Source organism: Myripristis murdjan, chromosome 17 (assembly GCF_902150065.1).
Source record: "Myripristis murdjan chromosome 17, fMyrMur1.1, whole genome shotgun sequence".
Lineage (NCBI taxonomy): Eukaryota > Metazoa > Chordata > Actinopteri > Holocentriformes > Holocentridae > Myripristis > Myripristis murdjan.
Window position 1 is genome coordinate 15,909,538 of NC_043996.1, and position 19,877 is coordinate 15,929,414.

Below are 19,877 nucleotides of genomic sequence, written 5' to 3' on the forward strand. Positions count from 1 at the left end.
GTGTGTGTGTGTGTGTGTGTGTGTGTTTGTGGTATATAGTCTGCTTTATATAGCAACAGTTATCCTGGCCCAGGAAGAAGGAATGCCCTGGATGCCAGTGACCATATTTGAACAGCGTGTTTGCTAGAAGCTGACGACACTCACACTGACTGCATATCGTAACTTGCAGTAACACACACTCAAACGTACACACGTCCAAGCCCTTCATCTTTACACATTGTGAGTAGGTGTGTGTGTGTATGTCCGTGCGTATGTGCATGCTCATATGTCTGGGTTTGTGTGCTGCAGTTACACGAGATCACCACCGTGAGGCAGTGTAGTGCCTTGTGTTTTAGTGACAGCGAGCTTTGACTTCAACTGACTTTTACTGACTCACAGGGAGCAAACTTCTCTCTCTCTTTCTCTCTCCCCCTCTCTCTCTCTCTATCCAGCACTTTCTAGTTTCTTCTCTCTGACAATCTGTTTTGCTGACTCATAACATCCACTGTGGAGGAACTTCTCTCCCTCTCTTTTCTATTTCTCTCTCTCTTTCTCTCTCTCTCTATCTCTCTCTCTCTCTCTCTGAACTGATCCGTGACCCTGTGTGCTACTTGTACATTTTGGGGCAGCAGCCGTCAAGTGCGAGCTTGTGTGTGTGTGCGTGTGTCAGTATGCCATGTCGTCCCTGGGCTCGTCGTTTGTGCAGATAAAGCATGAGGACCTGCTCTTCTATGAGAACTGTGGAGGGGGCAGCTTTGGGAGCGTTTACAGAGCCCTCTGGATATCCCAGGACAAGGAAGTGGCTGTGAAGAAACTTTTGAAGATTGAAAAAGAGGTGAGAAGGAAAGACACACACACACACTCACATACACACATAGAGCCATCACACACTTCTGCAGCAAAGGTCTTAGAAACAGGCCTACATCACACACCCAGTAAGGCCCATATTCAAACATAATACCACGATCGATTTGTTAGTATTGTAGCTTTAGTTACTTATCTGAGCTACATATACCACTGGCAACTGGCACTGATTTTTCCAGTCCTCTTTGTACACCCCCACCTCCCCAACCCTGTCTGCCGTTGACCATGTGTTTATCTTAAACATACCTCTCCTCTTTCCCCTCCTCCCCTACTCCTCCCTTCTTTGTTGGTGGAGCAGTTGTTTATGCCAGCGCTCCCCTGTTCCTCCTATTGTACGTTGAGGAGAGGTGTGTGGTCGACAGTATTTTGGCTCCTGCATTGGAGGTTGTATTGGTGGTTCTCCATGGGCATGAGCCTTGTAGTCATCCAAACATAATTTCCTGCTTTGTTATTAATACTGGAGTGGTATGGATTTGCGGCCCAGTGTCAGGAAACTGTTGTAAGTTAGGGTGACCTGTCAGTGACTCAGGCACGGCGTTATTGTTGTGGCAGTGGGTTTGAACAGTGCAGCTGATGTATGCCTACATGGATATGGACACACATACTCACACACACACACACACATTTCAAAGGCTTTGTTTGCTGAATTAAATGTGAATTTGTGCAGGGTTTAAGGATGACAGGTTGATTATGCACATGCGCATACACATCCAGGCAGACACCCATAAATTCATTCATGTACACGAGCACATACATACACACACAGACATGTGGTCAGAGGTTGAGCCAATACAAATGGCTGGATCATGGGAGAGAATGGGAGAATGGGAGAAATGTGCAATGGCTATTATAGATCCTTTTAAGATAGTAATGGAAATGAAAAGTCAGTTTTCTGGAACCTTGTCGAAAATGGAGCTCCTTGTTGAGTAATATGACATTAAAAGGCATCATTAATCTTGAGTGTTTGTTCAGGTGTGCATTTGCACATGCAGTGCCTTCACACTTGTAAAACTGCATGTGCAAATATATGCACACAAACTGATATTCACAGTATAGTGTCACACATAGATGCACTAACGAAAATAGGTGTTAAAGATGTGGTGTACTTTGTATTACAGTAGGACCTTGATTATTCTGATTTATAAGGAACGACCAGTGAACTGCACAGCCATTTCCTGTTTTTTATTTTTACTTTTTTTCCCTCCCTCTACAAGCTGCGCAAAACTCTTCAGTAACGTACAGTGGCCCACTGATCTAATTTCTTGTTCTTACAGTATTGCTCTTCAGTAAAAGCAGGTCTAATGTTGTGCTGGTTTAAAGGCTATTTCTTCTCCAGTAATGAGTCTATTGTTCATTGGTCAGTTTGTAAGTGATTTCTTTGACGCTGCTATTGTCCCTAAGAGGGTTTGCGGACAACTGTAAGTTTCTTACCAGGACAACATATTTGTTATGGGGTTTTGTACATCAAAGTGTTTGGAAACACGTCATTGATATATCCAGTTATGTAGAATTTTTCCCCATCAGGTTTGGTGCATTTTATTTGCATGTTTCAATTATCTGAAATTTTAGCTATCTGAAATACCTTCATTCCTAAGGGGTTGGGATAACTGAGGTTCTACTGTATTAGATAACAATTTCCATGCCGCTTCATGAGCATTTATGGTTAGCTATTATGTTGCTTGGCAACAGTTACATATTCCACATATGTAGAGGGTATGACCTGTATGTCAGTTCAGATTAATGGCATGTTTGTCATAGTGGTGTGAGGGCTCTTGATTTATTGACTCGACCTGTGGTGTGAAAGAGATGCAGGACTGTGTTGCGATACAGACACACTGTCGACACGGCCACTGGAAAGGTTTGGAGCAGAGTCTTAAGAAAAGCTGGATAACAAATCAACATTTTGGTTTACATCAACAATGACCTATGTCGTATTCTACAGAATTATATATTTAATGTGTGTCACACACTGGTTAGGTAAACATGTTACTGTGGTTGTTCACTCTCTCTCTCTCTCTCTCGGTCTGTTCCTGTGTCCAGGCTGAGATTCTCAGTGTCCTGAGTCACAAGAACATCATTCAGTTTTATGGAGCCGTCCTGGAATCTCCCAACTATGGCATCGTCACAGGTCAGACCCCATGAATGTGTTTGCATGTAGTATTTCTGCTGCAACTCTATTCTTTTACATGTCCTCATAAAAATACAAAACTTCAAATTGCTGTTGTGGGAGCAGTTTAATTAATAATTAATTTAATCAGCCATTCAGTAGAAGGTTATCTTTAGGGCTAAGACTTAGATATAAGGTTAGTGGATAGAATTAGCATCAGTTTGAGGTGAAGGCAAGGTTTTATTGTCAAGATAGAATGTCATCACATGTCAGACAGTGCAAGTATGTATGTGTGTTTGTGTGTGTATGTGTGTGTGCTTTACAAGGGCATACTTGACTTTATATGTGCACCCACAAACACCAGCACATGCTCTGATGGTCAGCCAGTGTGTGTTTTGTAATATCAGTGTATACTCTGAGTGGGGGTCTATGCTAAGTTTCCTGGCAGGACATCGGTAACTGAAACCAGAATGTTTTGACGTGGTCGTTATCCTGGATGTGGTCATATGGTTGAGATAACACCTACCTTTAACTCTGACTCACAACACCATGCTGCTCCAGTTTGATCCAGCAACAACACTAAAGAGTGACCTAGTCTAACATTTGTTTTAATCAGGAGAAACTAAAGAAAGCTGAATAAGTTAATATTCATTGCAAGATAGAAATTGCTAGAAAATCTACAATTATAGAAAGACTTTGCTGATTAGCATAAAGCACAGATAAATATCATCTGATGGAAATATCACTGGTGGTGGTGGTAGTGGTGGGAGATGACGGTGATGAAGGTGACTTTCTGCACGAGACCAGTGAATCCTGATTCCTCGAGCTGGATCTCGCACTGAGGAGGTGGATGAGGTCATCACCAGAGGTGGGCCGCTTAATAGCAGCACTAAAATGACAGCTGGAGGGAGCAGAGCATTGCACATTTAAAATTCTAGGAGCAATGCAGCGATTAGCTCACAGAGTATGTGGAAAATCCTACGTAGTTACATGTGATAGCTGAAGCAGCAAATGACAGCAGACAGTGGAAATTTGACAGTGTGGGAAAAAAACAACTTAAACTAAAGAGAGCATGCATCACTAATGTGGGGAGACTGGTGTGAGTCCCAGCAAGCATTGTAGATTATTGTGCAACTGGAAACATTCAACCGTTTAGTGGACAGCTTTATTCTCAGCACCTTGGGGTGCATCATTTTTATATGGGTCCATGCAGTGGTAATGCAGTGGCAGAAATTAGGTTTCCCAGATGGGGCTGCAGGCTTCACTGTTTGTGATAGGGTGAGAAGCTCAGCGGTGCAGGGCGACCTCAGAATTGAGCTGGCGCTTCTCTGGATTAGAGGAGTCAGCTGAGGCGCTTTGGGAATTTGATAAGGATGCCCCCCTGAGTTGTCTCAAGCATTGGACGGGGCAGAGGTCGTGGGGCAGACCCAGGACACAGTGGAGGGATTACATCTCTCAGCTGGCCTGGGAACGTCATGGAATCCGCCAGGCGGAGCCAGTGGAAGTTGCTGGGGAAATAAAGACCCGGGCTGCACTGCTGGCCCTGTTCTCACCATGACCCACAAGGATAAGTGGCTTCAAAATGGATGGATGGACAGTGTTAACTGCAGCACTAACCTTGACAGTGTGAATGCCATGTTCTAAAGACTGAGCTACACGTGACACCTTGGATTCGACAGCATTAATGAAGATGTCATCCTTGTCATCTACTAGTCCATGCTTCAGTTGTCTAATATTGCCAGGGAATGAGACAGTAACAGCCAGTCTATGACAGACAGTTTTGCATTCCACAGTCTTGATGTGGCATTTCCTTGTCCTCCACACTCAGTCTGTGTGTGTGTGTGTGTGTGTGTGTGTGTGTGTGTGTGTGTGTGTGTGTGTGTGCGTGTGTGCGTGTGTGTGTGTGTGCGTGTGCGTGTGTGTGTGTGCGTGCGTGCGTGCGTGTTTGTTTGTGTTTGTGTGCTCCCCCCTCCAGAGTATGCAAGTGGGGGGTCTCTGTATGAGTACCTGTCCAGTGAGCAGAGTGAGGAGATGGACATGGAGCAGATCATGACGTGGGCCATACAGATAGCTAAAGGTAACAGAGATGCGACCATCTCTTTGTCTCTTGTCAGGGTCAAATATCTCAGAATCTCATAGTAAGTGTCCATACCAATGATATGTTTTCATTTTTTTTTTTTTTTGTTAAACTTATCTGTGATATCTTAGCCACCAGCATCTAACATCACTCCCCCCCTGTTAAATGATCATGACTGACTTAATTTACTGATAGCTGCAAACAGGTGAATTTTATGGCATTTCATGGCAGTTCATGGTAAAACACAATAAAGTATATAAAAATTAGCAAGCAAAGGGTCAAAGGACTTGAATCTTATAACATTCTCTGTAAGAGAAATCATATGCATTTCAGGTAATGGTACAATGGTGCGATGGCGATATTGGGCCCTAAATAAACCTGAATCTGAACTTGGCTTGCAATTTTCCCAGTTCACCTTAAATTCAATAGATTTCTGTCTAAATCTGTTCCAAAATGGTTTTAATGTAGCTGTCTGTGAACCGGAATCACATTGAATCCCAAAATATTTGACTATGGTTTTTGATAAAATGATACTGTAGCCAGATCTAACCAAAAGAGTGAGAAACTCACTCATTTTGAACACCAAAAAGTATGGTTATTAGGTTTTTTAACACTTTTAACAATTTTCTCACAGGAATGCATTACCTCCATGCGGAAGCTCCAGTCAAAGTCATTCACAGAGACCTCAAGTCACGGAATGGTAATGCATTATTCAAACCACAACATGATTTCTTTTAACTCACTGTTACAATACGTACTGTGGGAATGTGAATCTAGGATTTTCTTACGTCGATATGAACCACAAGAGCTAACCCATATATCTCCATTTGAATTGCAGTGGTAATGACAGCAGACAAAGTGCTGAAGGTTTGTAACAACAGTCTGGTGATCCCTCTCTCCATACCACAGATCACATTTTTTTTTTTAAATTCAGTTTAGGCACAAATGTCATGACTTTCTTCTCTCTGTTTTTCTTCCCTCTCTCTCCTCCCTCTCTCTCCTCCCTCTCTCTCCCTGTGGCGATTCCAGATTTGTGACTTTGGGGCATCTAAGTTCCTGTCACACACCACCCATATGACGGTGGTGGGCACTTTTCCCTGGATGGCCCCTGAAGTCATCCAGAGCCTGCCTGTCTCTGAGACCTGTGACACCTACTCTTATGGTGTGGTGAGTTGATAGAGTATGTCTATGCTTATATGTATGTGTGAGCATATGGTTTGATAAGGCTTTTTCAGTGTGCCTGTCTGTTTAGGGTTCACCCTATGCAAAATAAACATTTTGTCGTTATCCACAGCAGGTTAGTTGGCACTTTGTTGCAGCCTTCCCCACAACAACAGAAGTGTTCTTGGCTCTTTAAAGTTACAAAAAGGGTGAAAAAAACCATAAATTTAGACCAGACAGCTCATACAGCATAATACAAGCATTCTGAAGCCAAATGATTACGCTGTGGGTCCAAATAAAGTCCAATATGTACCACATTATATTTTAGATTTCCACTCACAGAGCCCTGGTCTTGCTGCCTTCACTTGACCCTGACTTTCAAATTTCAAGGCATTTTTTTAAAGTTTATTTTTAGGCATTTCTACTTTATTTGACAGTCACAGCAGAGATATACGGGAAGGGCAGGGAGGGAGAGGGGGGGCGCTCTACCAGGTGAGCTACCGGAGCGCCCCTCAAGCCAGTCAGAAATAATAAAAACAGACCGTGAAATTTCTTTTTGCTCTCCTGGCTGCTCCCTCTAGGGGTCACCACAGCAGATCATTTGCCCCTCATGCATCCACATGTCTGATTTGACACAGGTTTTATGCCTTCCTGATGCAACCCTCCTAATTTTATCTGAGCTTATGCACCCTCAGAGGCAGGAGAGTTAACCTAACATACATGTTTTCATAGTGGGAGCAAACCCATGCAAACTCCACACAGAAACGCCCCGTTGCGGCTGGGATTCAAACTCAGGACCCTCTTGCTGTGAGGTGACAACTGTGCTAACAACTGAGCCACTGTGCATATTGGCTTATTGACTATATGTCCAACAGCTAAAAGTTAAACAAGGAGCGAGAATGTCACGTCTTGGCATCGTGGATATAGAACATTTTGCTTTCCCCTTTGTATTTACCACTTTATTGGTTATGCACACATTACAGATAACGACAGTATCTCAGACAGGACAGGTTGTGCTTGCCACTGTTTTGTCTGATGGCAAGGATAAGTGTGAAAACATTAGGAGATACTGAGATTAATACTTTACTTTTGGACCCATGGTGGATTATACCGCATGAGCTGTTTGGAGTGATTTTATGGTGATTTTTTGCCCTTTTTGGAGATGTAGAGAACCAGGACTCAGCCACCTTAGTTCTTTTGGAGAAACCTGAAACAGAGCTGTGCCCGCTAACCTGCTGAATGTTACACTGATATACAAACGTGTGGAAACGTGTGTGTGGTGTTTCAATTGAACAATGACAAAATGGGTGAACTATTCCTTTAACATATCTCGACAACCATTCAAAATAGAGCCATAAAACAGAACAATACACAAATAAAAAAACACATTCTTTCCTCACCAGGTGCTATGGGAGATGCTGACTCGTGAGGTTCCTTTCAAAGGCTTCGAAGGCCTGCAAGTGGCATGGCTGGTGGTCGAAAAACAAGAGGTAGGCCACACATATACATATACATACACATACACACACACACACACACACACACATAGACAGAGAGCTTTGAGAAGGCTGCAGGAACAATGTGATGCTCTCATGGTTTCCACTGTGAGCTGGTGAGGCTGAGGCTGGGTATTTTTAGGCCTGATGTCAGTTCTCTGTTCTTGTAAGGCCTGGATACACAGCAGTGGAGCTCCGCCAGAGTCCCCCTGGCTACAAGCCTTTACTAGGTCTGGAGAAAGATTGAGTGAGAGGGAGAGACACACACACACACACACACACACACACACACACACACACACACAGAAAGACCGAGAGCGAGGAAAGAAAAAGATTGCAACAATAGGGGGGTGGTTAATACAAGGGGTTTTATGGGAGGTGAGGGTTGATGGTTATACGGTGTATGTGTTTCAGTTATTGACATGCTTGAAACTCTTGCAAGACTCACGGGTGTATGCAAACACACACTCACACACACACACACACACACACACACCGGGGCCAACAAACAACTCAGAGAACATGATTCCTGCATAGCTGTTGGCTAATCTCCAAATGCTCTCCCTAAATAACCCAGTCTGTCTATCTCCCTCCCTCTCTTTTCCCTTTCCCTTTCTCGCCCTGTTTCCCCCCTCCATTGCTACACCTCCCTCTTCCTAGCCTCTTTACTAGCCCTCTCTTCACTCACAGAGTCTGTGATATTTTAGGATTAATCTCCAGAGAAAACTCTTTCCATTTACTGTACTGTACTATGGAGCTGTCTGGGCTCATTCAGGCCGGTGGTGATGCCAAGAGCCTGGATTCTCAGCTTTATGGAGGGCCATTATCCCTGCAGCACAGTGCAGTCCAGCGTTGTAACTGCAGTTCACATATTACACAAAGGCAAAGACAAAACATGCCAAACGCCATTAATCCAGACCCATTTCACTTTATAAGAGACCTGTTTTCCATCATGAAATGTGTGATCAAAATGTATTTTTTAGAATCAGTCCTTCAAATCACTCCTTCAAACAGAATAATTCATTGGTCCTTAATATCGCCACTGTTGGGTAAAGTCCCTGTAAAAGCAATTATGTTGATTTTCATGTTCATTTATACAACCATTGCATTTATTAAACTTTTTCAAAACCGACCAATCAGCACTAAAAGGCTGATTTTTTTTTTTTTTTTTCTTGGTTCTGGAAAAGTCAGCATTAATCGGTGATATGTGGCTCTCACCTGACAACAGCAATACCATTTTGTAATACCATTTTGAAGATTTTGTTTGGTTTATACTGTAGTTGTAGTGGTTAGGAAAACCAAGCTGGTCCAGTGTGATTTTTCTGTAAAAGTGTAAGGGTTTCCTTGTGCATGTGTGTGTGTGTATGTGTGTGTGTATGTGTGTGATTATCTAGAGGCTGACCATCCCCACCAGCTGTCCACAAAGCTTTGCAGAACTGATGAGGAAATGTTGGCAAGCCGACCCCAAAGTAAGCTAATGGGATGAGGGATACAATGGTTAGTCTATTGAAAACCAGCGGCTCATGTATATACTTCACAAAACGCATTGAAAACACGTGTGTCATATGTTTACTTTATCTAATTTTGCATGTGTGCATGTCTGCACTTCTCCCAGGAGCGTCCGCAGTTCAAGCAGGTGCTGATGACTTTGGAGACCATGGCCAATGACAGCAGGCTACCAGACCAGTGTAACTCCTTTTTACATAACAAGGACCAGTGGAGGTACACACACATACTTATAAACACACACACAGATGCAGAATGTCATAGGCGTGCATAAGAAGACACTGGGTGTATCGTGGGTACATTTCGTCTGTGCATGAGAAGTGTTCTGTCGTTTTACAAGTGTGTACAGTACTGTAAGTCTCAGTCTCCTGTCAGAATGACAAATAGAGAATGTGGTTTACTGTACTTTTATGCATGCACACACACACACACACACACACACACACACACACACACACTCTCTCTCTCTCTCCCTCTTGGACCCAAAGTCTCAGGGGAGAAGCTGAATGTGTGACCCTGCACTCTACTTTAGTCTATAATAAGCCCTCTGGATAGTGTCCATGGAAGAGATTCCTCCACTGCTCTGCTCTACAGTGACTCTCGGAGGAGGAAGGGGGGTGAGAGAAATCAAGTATTGGAAGAAGAAGAGGAGTTCAGGAGGGACAAAAATGTATTGGGTGCATGTGAAATCTAAAACACTGAGCAAACAGCGAGGAGAGTGGGAAACGAGAGGGGACAGATGATACGGGTGAGAGACAGAAACTGGAGGAGGAGGAAGTGGAGGAGGGAAGGTGAGAGATTCTATGCATGTTTGACATGAGTACAGCAAGGCAATCAGTTTTGAGGGAAGTTTTGAGTGTGGGTGGAAAAACTTGGACAAGGGGAGGAAAAATGAGGAGGAGGAGGATGAGGAGGAGGAGGGAGCCTGGGTGAGGGGGTAAAGGGGTGGGATGAATGAATAAAATGGTATGGAAGGAGGGGAAAGGAGGGAGAGAGGGAGGGAGGTATGGCTGCGCGTCAGATGTCTGTCTATATTTAGTTGCTGTGAGACTTGATTGTGTTTGTGTGTGTAGGTTCATGGACACTGACTCAGTAACTCCCACAGTGCCCTCTTGTGGTGTTGTGGGTCAATCCCATGGAACAAAAAACTCAATGCCCTGCTGTCACTGCTGTGTTTTAAACCTGATGTTACATTTTTTCATGAGCAATACTTTCCTTAGCAGGTATACTGACCACAAAGGAACAACATGTCTTAAAATGTTCAGCTTTAAACCAAAATCTACTGCTGCTGATTCACTCATTGGCACATCTTATCTATTTTGCCCCACAGTGTGGCATTATCATGTGTGCAGCTTTGGCGTCACCTAATTAAATTCATGATTCATGTGCTCCAAGTTGCATCACCGTCAAAGCAATTTGATAAGGAGAATCAAGTATTTTAGGTCAATGCTAATGAGACATTAGAGAGTTTTATTATGCACACACTACTCTCAACAGTTTACTTGTTGTCTTAAAGTACTTTCTTGCCTGCAGAAATTAAACATATCAGGGGGGAAAAAAAATCAAAATCCCACTACTTCTAAGTGCATTTTAATGGCGAAATCTTGATGAACCAATAAGTGTAACCAACCAATAAAAATGCCTTTCTGATCTACCATTGGTTTATACTTTTGAAAGATGCCTGTTTGTGTGAAGCCCCACCCCTAGCAACCTCTTTCAACAGGAAATACCTCAGATTAACTAAGCAAGAAGCTCTTAAAATGCTCTTTAATTGGGATCTTGAGACCCATGATTACAAAAGATATACCAGAGTCCTATGCCCCTTTGAAATATACAATATAATAATATATTTCTAGATAAGCATTTTGGAATTGACCCCCATATTTTTTCCATAGTAGTTGCAGTCAAGTTGGCTATGAAGGTCCACTCAGGGCCGTAGATCTCCACATATATTGTGCAGTAGTTGATATGTATGTTTGCATGTGTATGTGCATGTATGTGCACTTAGGTGTGAGATCGAGTCAACTCTGGAGCGCCTGCGGAAGCTGGAGAGGGAGCTCTACTCCAAGGAGAAGGAGCTGGAGGAGAGGGAGAGGAGGCTCAGGCTGTGGGAGGAGAGGCTGATGGAGAGGTCCAACATGACACCCAGTCCAACCTCCCTGCTCATGGAGCGCTCCAATATCCCACCGGTGAGCAGAAGTGGATTTCACTGACTGTAAAAAGTTGCAGTGTAAACGGTACATATTGGAACACCTGGACGAAAAGCTTATTATTGATCCTGTCCCGAGGGGTGTAAATCTTTGGCTCGACGCAACTTCAAATCGATTCATAAATCATTAGTTGGTGATTCAAATTAAGAATGATTTTTCCTAATTGAAATTATTTCATTTGAATGTATAAACCATGATTTAATTTTTTTTACAACCATAAGATAAACATGCAACAATGTAAGACTATGCTTTTCCCTCTGAAATATGAAAAACATCATATAACAAAATTGCTTAAACATTATGGATTCTAAAACAGCATTTACAAAATATTTGAAAGTAATGGTATTCTTTTCAGTAACAACTTTAAATCTATTTTTTTTTTAAATTTGATTCATATTGATTTAGGTCAAAGGCAGAGCAATTCATTCTTTTTTATGTCTTTAAGCAAATCGATGCAGTTCAGCAGAATTTATTATCAGTGCATTGATGCAATGGATGAATCCTCACCCTTTTCATTCTTCATCTTTTTCTGATCTCTCTCTCTCTCTCTGACCTTCTCAGTTCTTCAGTTCCATTGGTTCCTCGGGCTCCTTCTTCCGCTCACACTCACAGGAGTCCAACAGCGCAGCGGTCAGCAGCGCCGGGGTCAGCTGCCTCATCCGCACCCTCAGCAACGGGGACACCGAGAGGGGAACCGGGGGAGGAATTGAGAGGGGAGTGGGCTCACTCGATGGCGGGAGGCTGCATGCCATGCTCCGAGGGTTCCAGGGTCGGTTCGGAGAGGAGGACGAGGAAGAGGAAGGAACCCTGGAGGAGAAGGGCTGGGGGCAGAGGGAGAGGGAGAAGGAGAGGGAGGAAGGCGGGAGCATGGAGGGAGGCAGGGTGCAGGTGACGCTCAGGAGCTTCCCGGGGGGAGTGATGGAGAGGGAGGAGAGGACATGGGGGGAGGGAGACAGGGAGAGGGGGGGAGGGGTGCAGAGGAGCAGGGTAACCACCATACTCAGAGGGTACTCAGGTGGGTTTGGAGAGGCAGAGGGGGAGACAGAGAAGGAGGGAGGATGGGAGATGGAGAAGCTGGGGAACAGGCTAGAGGAGAGAGGGATGGAGGGAGGGATAGAGGGAGGGAGGCTTCAGACGATGTTCAAGGGCCTCCAAGGTAGCCTGGGGGGTTTCAGTGACATGCTGTCCTTAGATATGGATGAGATGGGGGAGATGGAGGGACTGGGTGACATGGACATGGACATGAACATGAACATGGGCGACTTGGGTGTCATGAAGGTCGTAGGCCACGGGGTCAGGAGCGAGCGCAGGAGGAGTGACATGGGCGTCGTCGTCCAGGGAGTCAGGGGTGACCTCAGTAGTGAGGCTGTCAGCCAGAAGATCAGAGGGGAGGTGGGGGTCATAGGTCACTCAGGGGTGCAAGTGAGCATGCGGGCTTCTTCCAATCAGAACTCTTCGAAGAGCTGCAGCGTGCGACATGGAACCAAAATCAACATGGCGACAGCAGCCATGGACATGATGGAGCTGGGCTGGTCTGATGATAGCGACTAGGAAACACTCACCAATACACACACTCAGACACTCTAACACACACACACACACACACACACACACACAAACACAGAGGCCAAACGCAATAGATTTTGACCTTTGAGCACATATCTGAGCTATGTGCCTTAGGGACGCCAGTTGCAAAGCACTGGGTCTAAACACATGTCTGTTTTTGTTAAACTATTCATTTTTTATTGAGGCAAATGTATACTACACCCATATGTGTACTGTGAAGTAAGAAGGAGCAAAAAGGTAGAAAGTGGTTGTCTTGTCTTGTTGTCATGTTGTCAGAATGACTTCACCTGTGTACTTTAATGTGCTATTTAAAACTGCTGCATAACATAAGAAGTACAGGTGTTACAGAAAAAAACACTTGAATGTCGCTCTAGTGAGGCAGCACCTCGTGATATGTATTTTTCCTGCTTATAGAGTATCTTATAGTTTATAGATTTGATTTGTTCAAAACAATAAGCTTTGACTTCATCAATTCTAACTGTGATCCAGTGTGTGAATTTTTTTTTTTTTTTTTTTTGGCATTTCTCTCTGTATATTTTATCATTTTTCAATAAAAAGAAAAGACACAACGTCTTTGGTTCCATTCTGTTCTTATGATTTTATACTGGATTAGTAACATGCATGAAAAGGCAGAATATGTAACATCATACAAAATTAATACAATGAATTCACTGTATGCCTCAACTACAACATGAAAACATGCATACAAAGAACTCCTAAGTATTTCACATTTGATATGAAAACATCTCACATTTTCACATTTTTATACATGCATACAAATTTATGTTGCTCAGGAAAACAATCCATCCCAACCTCTTCCTCACACACTGAGCAGTAGGGCGACTCCTGCCAGCACCCATTTGGCAGGCCTCTCTCTGGTTTTGAGGTTGAAGGTCCACACGTAAGTGGGTCCTCTGATCTTGGTCTTGTAGAGCGGACACTCGTAGATGTTCCTGGTCTCCTGTCGGTCGTTGGGCACAGCACGGACGGAGATGACAGGCATGGAGGGTGTCAGGTCCTTCAGACGAGCCTCTGTGATCACCCCGGCCTGGGTGTCCCACCTCGCCCCTAAGGAAGGACACAGGTGAGGGAGAACGAGAGGCAAAATGAGGTTGGCATGTTAAGAGAGAGCAGGGACTTTTTTTTTTTACCGTGTTATCTAATTTTCCATGTATATACACCTATTAAACAAAAAATGCATTTACTTGCATTACTTTGACTTGCATTTTTATCACAAAATTAATTGATTAGTTGACTCATAGTGCAGCATGTCTGAGCAGACTGCAGATTGGAAGCAGCTGTGACTGCACAGGATATAAAACCAGGCTGTCCATTTGGGGACAACCTCACCAACCGCCAGACATTCCTGCTGTCCCATAAGAGAGGAAGAATAATAGATGTTTATCCACCTTCCATGTAAAGTCCATAGACGTATGCTCCCTCCCTGGCAGGCTGGTTGAACTCTTCTTTAAACTTCTTAGTCACGTCCACAGTGAGGTTCACCTTATCCAGGGGCCACTCGTTCTTACGGGCCAGAGACTGCATCACCGCTGGAGAGCAACAACAGGAGCAAAGATGAAGCAGAATCATGAGGTGAGACGGGATGGAGCAAGAGAGAGAAATCGGGTGAAACTTGCTTAGACAAGTAGGTGTAAACACACCCCTGTCTCTCTCTCTCTCGCTCTGTACACACACACATGAATAATTTTTTATTTGTGTTGTGTGTGTGTGTGTTACCAGTGAGAAAGGACTGTGGGTTGAAGAGTCCAGACAGCCAGACAACACTGGGCAGAGACAGATCCTGAGTCCAGCTGTCCAGCTCTCTACAGCGCAGCAACATATCATTATACCTGACAGAGAGAGAGAGTCTTTTTATTACCACTCATAAACACACACACACACTCCCCAATGTTTTAATCTGCTGGGTTTTGTTTACTTCGTGATTTACTTTATCATCCATAGTGATTGTAGCATAAACTGCACAGCATACATTACTGAAATTATTACCTAACCCTTACCAACACATATTCTATGTATATTATATGTTTAACGTATATTGTATATTGTAATGCAATGAAATGTTTGTCATGACCTTAGATAGATAGATAGAGATAGATAGATAGATAGATACTTTATTCATCCCGCAGGAAATTCGCAGTTTTTCAGCAGTATCCAGAGATTACAGATTAAATTAAATAAAAAAAGATAAAAAAAAAATAAAGAATAAGATCTAAGTACAACAGAATAAGATCTGAGTACAACAGAATAAGATCTAAGTACAACCCAGTGTGCAAAAAGCAATGTGCAACAAAAAAAAAAACAGAAAAAAACGTGTGCATGGGTGTATAAAATGTGCATAGAGGTATGTCAATGTGCAAATGAAGCACATTGAAATTGATAAAAAATGAAGACTGAGTTGGGGCATGACATCAGAATCTCACAGCAGGTCTAGATGACACTGTATTCACAATAACATAGCGACAATCTTTTAAAAGTAAAATATTTGGGTCTATACCCAACACATCACACAGTAGAAAAGGTACTTCCAACAGTTAAACCTATTATTTTGAGCACAATGCATAATAATACAATAACTGCACCTGCTACAAGTAGATGTGCACCTCCGATATTAGTTTATATACTGCAGCCACATGTATCAAGGGGTATTGGCACATACGGCTGCCCACACACACAGACACACACACACACACACACACACACACACACACACACACACACACACACACACACACACACACACACAGACCATGTAGCCAGGCTGTAGGTGGAAGGGTAGGCCAGTTTGGTCCAGGTATCAGGGACATTGTCAAAGAACAAGGCCGCCTGCAGCTGCTCCATCTCAGAGGAAATGGCCAGCTCACCCTTTGGTAGAACAAAAAATCCTCTATTTCATTGCTGCAAACATCAAAGATGCTACATGTAGCATTTTAAATTCAAATTATCACCACATTTGTGGCAGTGGTAAAACAAACAAGACCATTGCCGAAAAGACTGGCAAGAAACGTTTTTTCAATCAGTTCTTTGCAATGGCAAAAGGAAGGCGTGAAAGCCACTGGGTATGGGGGGGATTCTGAAAAACACTTAAAACACCACTGGCATGACATGAGAGGCTACCATTCACCATATTCCCATTTGTGTTCTTGTGGTTATACTGTACCAGGGTGCGAGACTAAATTTGATAATGATATAATGATGTTTAAAAATGCTTTGTATCATTAACTTCATGACAGTGAGTTTATCTTAAACTGCTAACATGATTTAATCTATTCAGGCACGCTTGTAGGAAAGCTGACCAATGGACAGGGTTGCATTGTACACACATTGTTTGCACGTACACACACACACACACACACACACACACACTACCTTGAGTCCCAGGTCAAGCTCTTTGAGTGAACGGCGCATTTCATAGATGAGTGTGTTCATGCGCTCACACTCCTGGAAGCAGACCAGGATGTAGGGGGACCGATCTGCCGTCTTGGAGGTGATGTCGGACATATTGTACTCTTCCGGTAGCTTCTCCAGTACCTCGTCCAAAATAGTTTTCACCTAGGGGTAGATTTAGTCAGCTATGTCAAGCGATGGCGTCAGCTCTTATATACCTACTGTCACCATGTAAACATGTATGTCACATGGCAGATATGAGCATTCTGTTTTTTATGTTCTCCATCTTGAAAGCTTGGTAAGTGATCTTTTTGAGGAACACAGAATCAGCGATGTGAAGAAGATATACAGTAAAAAGCTTCATAGTCAACATTTTAAAATCTCTACACTGTGAGACCTTCAAACAGCACAGGGACCACTGACTGAAGACTACTTAGTTTTATCTCTTCATGAAGTGGATTTTTTTTTTCAGAATTTCCTTAAGCCTATAAAGAAACCACTGAACATGTAGCAAACGTAAGATGCAGCTACCTTCTCCTCCAGAGTCTGTGAAGCCCCTTCGCCCATGACGGCGTCAGGAGACTGCAGCTCAAGCAGAGTGTGGAACAGGCTATCTGATGTCACCGTCAAAAACTCAATTTCTGCATTGGGGTGTAGCCCATAATGCACCGGGCTCTCATGAGGCAGCATCTCATCTATGAAACCGTGGTAGCCCTGGAAACAACAGGCGAGTCAGTGCTGGATGTCATCCATCATTTTCATTAATTCATTCATCGGTTGTTGCGATTTGTTTGAAACATACTAGTGCATGAGTCATTTGGGGCGGGGATGCTTTTATTCACACTGTTTTACGTTCCCACACATATTTAGCATGAGTTGCCCCAGTGGGACCTGAGCTCTTAACCTTTATTTACCCAGGGAAAGCTGACAGAGCACCATTGCTCTTTTTCAGTCTGGCTTCACATGCGTGCCAGGGACCCGTCACCCTCTTCAGTTAATTATTCCATTCTGGCAAATGTGTGGCTATGAAAAGTTCAAATGTTTTAGTGTTTACAGGAACAGCTCACCAAACACAATCTGTCTTACATACCTGATAGTCGAGGTTAGAGGGAACAAAAAAACCTGGGGCCAGTGCAAGCTTTCTGTCAAACTAGGGGAACAAGAATGAAAAGATGGATGAGCTTTTTCATAGCACTACACTGTAACCCAAGATAACATTAAATTACCCCCAAATTACATACCATTACAAGAATTACACTTATACTGCCAAAGCAAGGAACGTATTTCTTTCTCTCTCTCTCTCTCTCTCTCTCTCTCTCACCTGGTTGGGCTGCATGTATTCTTCTAGGTATGTTCTGCAGAGCCTTCTGTCCCAGTCATCAGTAATATGTCCTCCATACATGATTTCCCCAAACAGATACCGCAGGTCCTCCCACGGCACCTTCATCATCATAATCATTATTTTCATGACTGACAGCACTGTTAACATCATCATTTTGCAGAACCACACCCACCGTCACAACAGGCACTCACTGCCAAAGGACACACATGGTGTATTCACCCTGTCAGTCAGTCGCACTACCACCACCTCTCATCAACCCACCCAGCCCCTCGTCCCACCTGTGAGTTAGCCTCCAGGTAGTTGTAGAGCACATTAACAGATATGGTCAGGTCTCCTGTATTGAATGGGTACTTCCTGTTCCAACCCTGGGGTCCAAACTTCCTCCTCTCTGCCACACAGGCGTGGAAGTAACACAGAGAGAACAGGATGGTCTTAAACTCCTGCTCTCGACTACACTGGTCCAGGATGTCCTAAAGGGAGGGAATATATTAATACAGCTAATAACTAGGACACACACCACACACAGGAACTGCACACTGTGTTGTCTTGGTGGCTAAAAGTGAATAGCATGATGCTAATTATTAGCATTCTGGATTGTTCAGACTTCACACAGTCAAAAAATAGACCAAAGTACAAAATAATTATTTGATATATATTGAAATAATTACTGATATTGACTGAAATATTGCATTTTATTATGGTAACATTTTTGGCCAAATCACCAAGCCCAACTAGTAACAGCAAATAGTAAAAACAATATTAATGGTGAACCTAATAAGCAAACAAAGTGACACTGACCTGATCAAAGTTATCCAGAGCAGCATGCAGGTTGGCATGCATGCCTGTGGGAGGCTCATTGGTGATCTTGATAGCATTTTCCAGAATGCCCTGTGTAAAACACAAAAAATTAAGAGATGTGTACATCTTTAGTGTGTGTGTGTGTGTGTGTGTGTGTGTGTGTGTGTGTATGTGTGTGTGAAATGAAACTCTATTATTGCTCCACCCAATATAAAACAATTGTTAGTTGTTTCAATTTTTGATCTATTTTTAGCAATGACCAATGTGCCACCACTGTGTTAGGCTATAATGAATTACATTGTATTGATCACATGTGTGTTGTGTGTGTTTACCTGTGGGATAATGTGCTCTTGTGGAGTCAGAGCTGGCTCAGCACTCATGAACACCCTGTAGTCAGGGTGACTGCCTTCACAGCAGCGCTCCAACAGCTTTTCAAGTGAACCCAGCCAGCGACCAACCAGGTGGATGTTCTACAAAAAAGGGGAACAGATACACGCGATGAAAATAAAACATAACAAATGTGCTAGAAAAGGTATGGAAAGCATCACATTGTGTCAATTCTTTGGTGTAATGCAATGATGGCTGTCCAGAAGGGTTTAGATATGCAGATACCCCAATGAAATAAACCCATGCATGATGTTGGCTAACTGAATCTTGCTTTCTTTCACATATCCAGACCTGCAATATGACCCAGTGACCCTCCCTTGCAGCCTTTTCCATAGCTATCTCAGCCACAGCCTCCTGGCCCTGGCCCAAGGACACGTTGTGAAGCTTCCCAAGGTCGATGGTGAAACCCAGCTTTCTTCCTGTGAACACACAGGAAGAAATGGTCTGAACTGCAGGGTCACATCCTCTGTCATAAACTGATGGCTCATCAAGAAGTGCTGCATGTCATCCTCTCCTCAGTGAATAATATCACATCTTCAATCATCACTTATTGCACTCAAAAATCACTTCTATCTCTCTCTCCTTAACTCTTATTTTAGTTCTTATTACTTCTTAACACTTTCCTCTTACATGATCACTCCCCATAGGGCTGGGCAATCTATCGATATTGTATCCATATCATGATATATGACTAGATACTGGATACTATAATATCATGATATGGCATAAGTGCTGTCTTTTCCTGGTTTTAAATGCTGAATTACTTTACAGGGATACAGTTTTCTAAACTTACTTTTCTGTTTCAGATGTTATGACTTTTTGTCTTACCTACTTGATCATCATATTCACATTACTAATGATTGCTTACCAAAAATCTCAGTGTATAAATTTTGTTAAAGCATCAATAGTCATCCCTACAATATCGAGATATCGAGGAATTCGGTCAAGAATATCATGATATTTGTTTTATCGCCCACCC

General features: G+C 43.1%; 2 protein-coding genes across 2 annotated transcripts in view; one reads left to right on the forward strand and one right to left on the reverse strand.

Annotated features, from left to right (window-relative positions):
• On the forward strand, window positions 1-13,491 carry LOC115374881 (mitogen-activated protein kinase kinase kinase 20-like). Its single transcript, XM_030074033.1, has 12 exons — window positions 1-814; window positions 2,884-2,971; window positions 4,926-5,027; window positions 5,662-5,727; window positions 5,866-5,894; window positions 6,057-6,194; window positions 7,592-7,678; window positions 9,079-9,153; window positions 9,300-9,406; window positions 11,199-11,379; window positions 11,962-12,288; window positions 12,430-13,491. The coding sequence occupies exons 1-12, from the start codon at window positions 656-658 to the stop codon at window positions 12,949-12,951; spliced, it is 1,881 nt and encodes a 626-aa protein (XP_029929893.1). The 5' UTR covers window positions 1-655; the 3' UTR covers window positions 12,952-13,491.
• Window positions 13,492-13,786: 295 nt separating this feature from the next.
• dnah9l (dynein, axonemal, heavy polypeptide 9 like) overlaps window positions 13,787-19,877 on the reverse strand; it is a 55,076-nt gene continuing 48,985 nt past the window's right edge. The window contains exons 79-90 of the mRNA XM_030074186.1: window positions 19,190-19,317; window positions 18,844-18,981; window positions 18,512-18,601; window positions 17,992-18,183; window positions 17,693-17,812; window positions 17,462-17,521; window positions 16,903-17,085; window positions 16,354-16,536; window positions 15,734-15,849; window positions 14,704-14,816; window positions 14,376-14,516; window positions 13,787-14,034 (exon numbers count right to left, since the gene is read on the reverse strand). Coding sequence (XP_029930046.1) covers window positions 13,787-14,034; window positions 14,376-14,516; window positions 14,704-14,816; window positions 15,734-15,849; window positions 16,354-16,536; window positions 16,903-17,085; window positions 17,462-17,521; window positions 17,693-17,812; window positions 17,992-18,183; window positions 18,512-18,601; window positions 18,844-18,981; window positions 19,190-19,317 — 1,712 coding nt within the window. The remainder of the gene's footprint in view (window positions 14,035-14,375; window positions 14,517-14,703; window positions 14,817-15,733; window positions 15,850-16,353; window positions 16,537-16,902; window positions 17,086-17,461; window positions 17,522-17,692; window positions 17,813-17,991; window positions 18,184-18,511; window positions 18,602-18,843; window positions 18,982-19,189; window positions 19,318-19,877) is intronic.

Excerpts from the sequence above, each read along its gene's own strand:
- LOC115374881 (XM_030074033.1), top strand. The coding sequence starts at position 656 with ATGTCGTCCCTGGGCTCGTCGTTTGTGCAGATAAAGCATGAGGACCTG. Across the intron at positions 9,154-9,299 it reads GTTGGCAAGCCGACCCCAAA|GAGCGTCCGCAGTTCAAGCA; the intron begins GTAAGCTAATGG and ends CACTTCTCCCAG. Across the intron at positions 11,380-11,961 it reads AGCGCTCCAATATCCCACCG|TTCTTCAGTTCCATTGGTTC; the intron begins GTGAGCAGAAGT and ends TGACCTTCTCAG.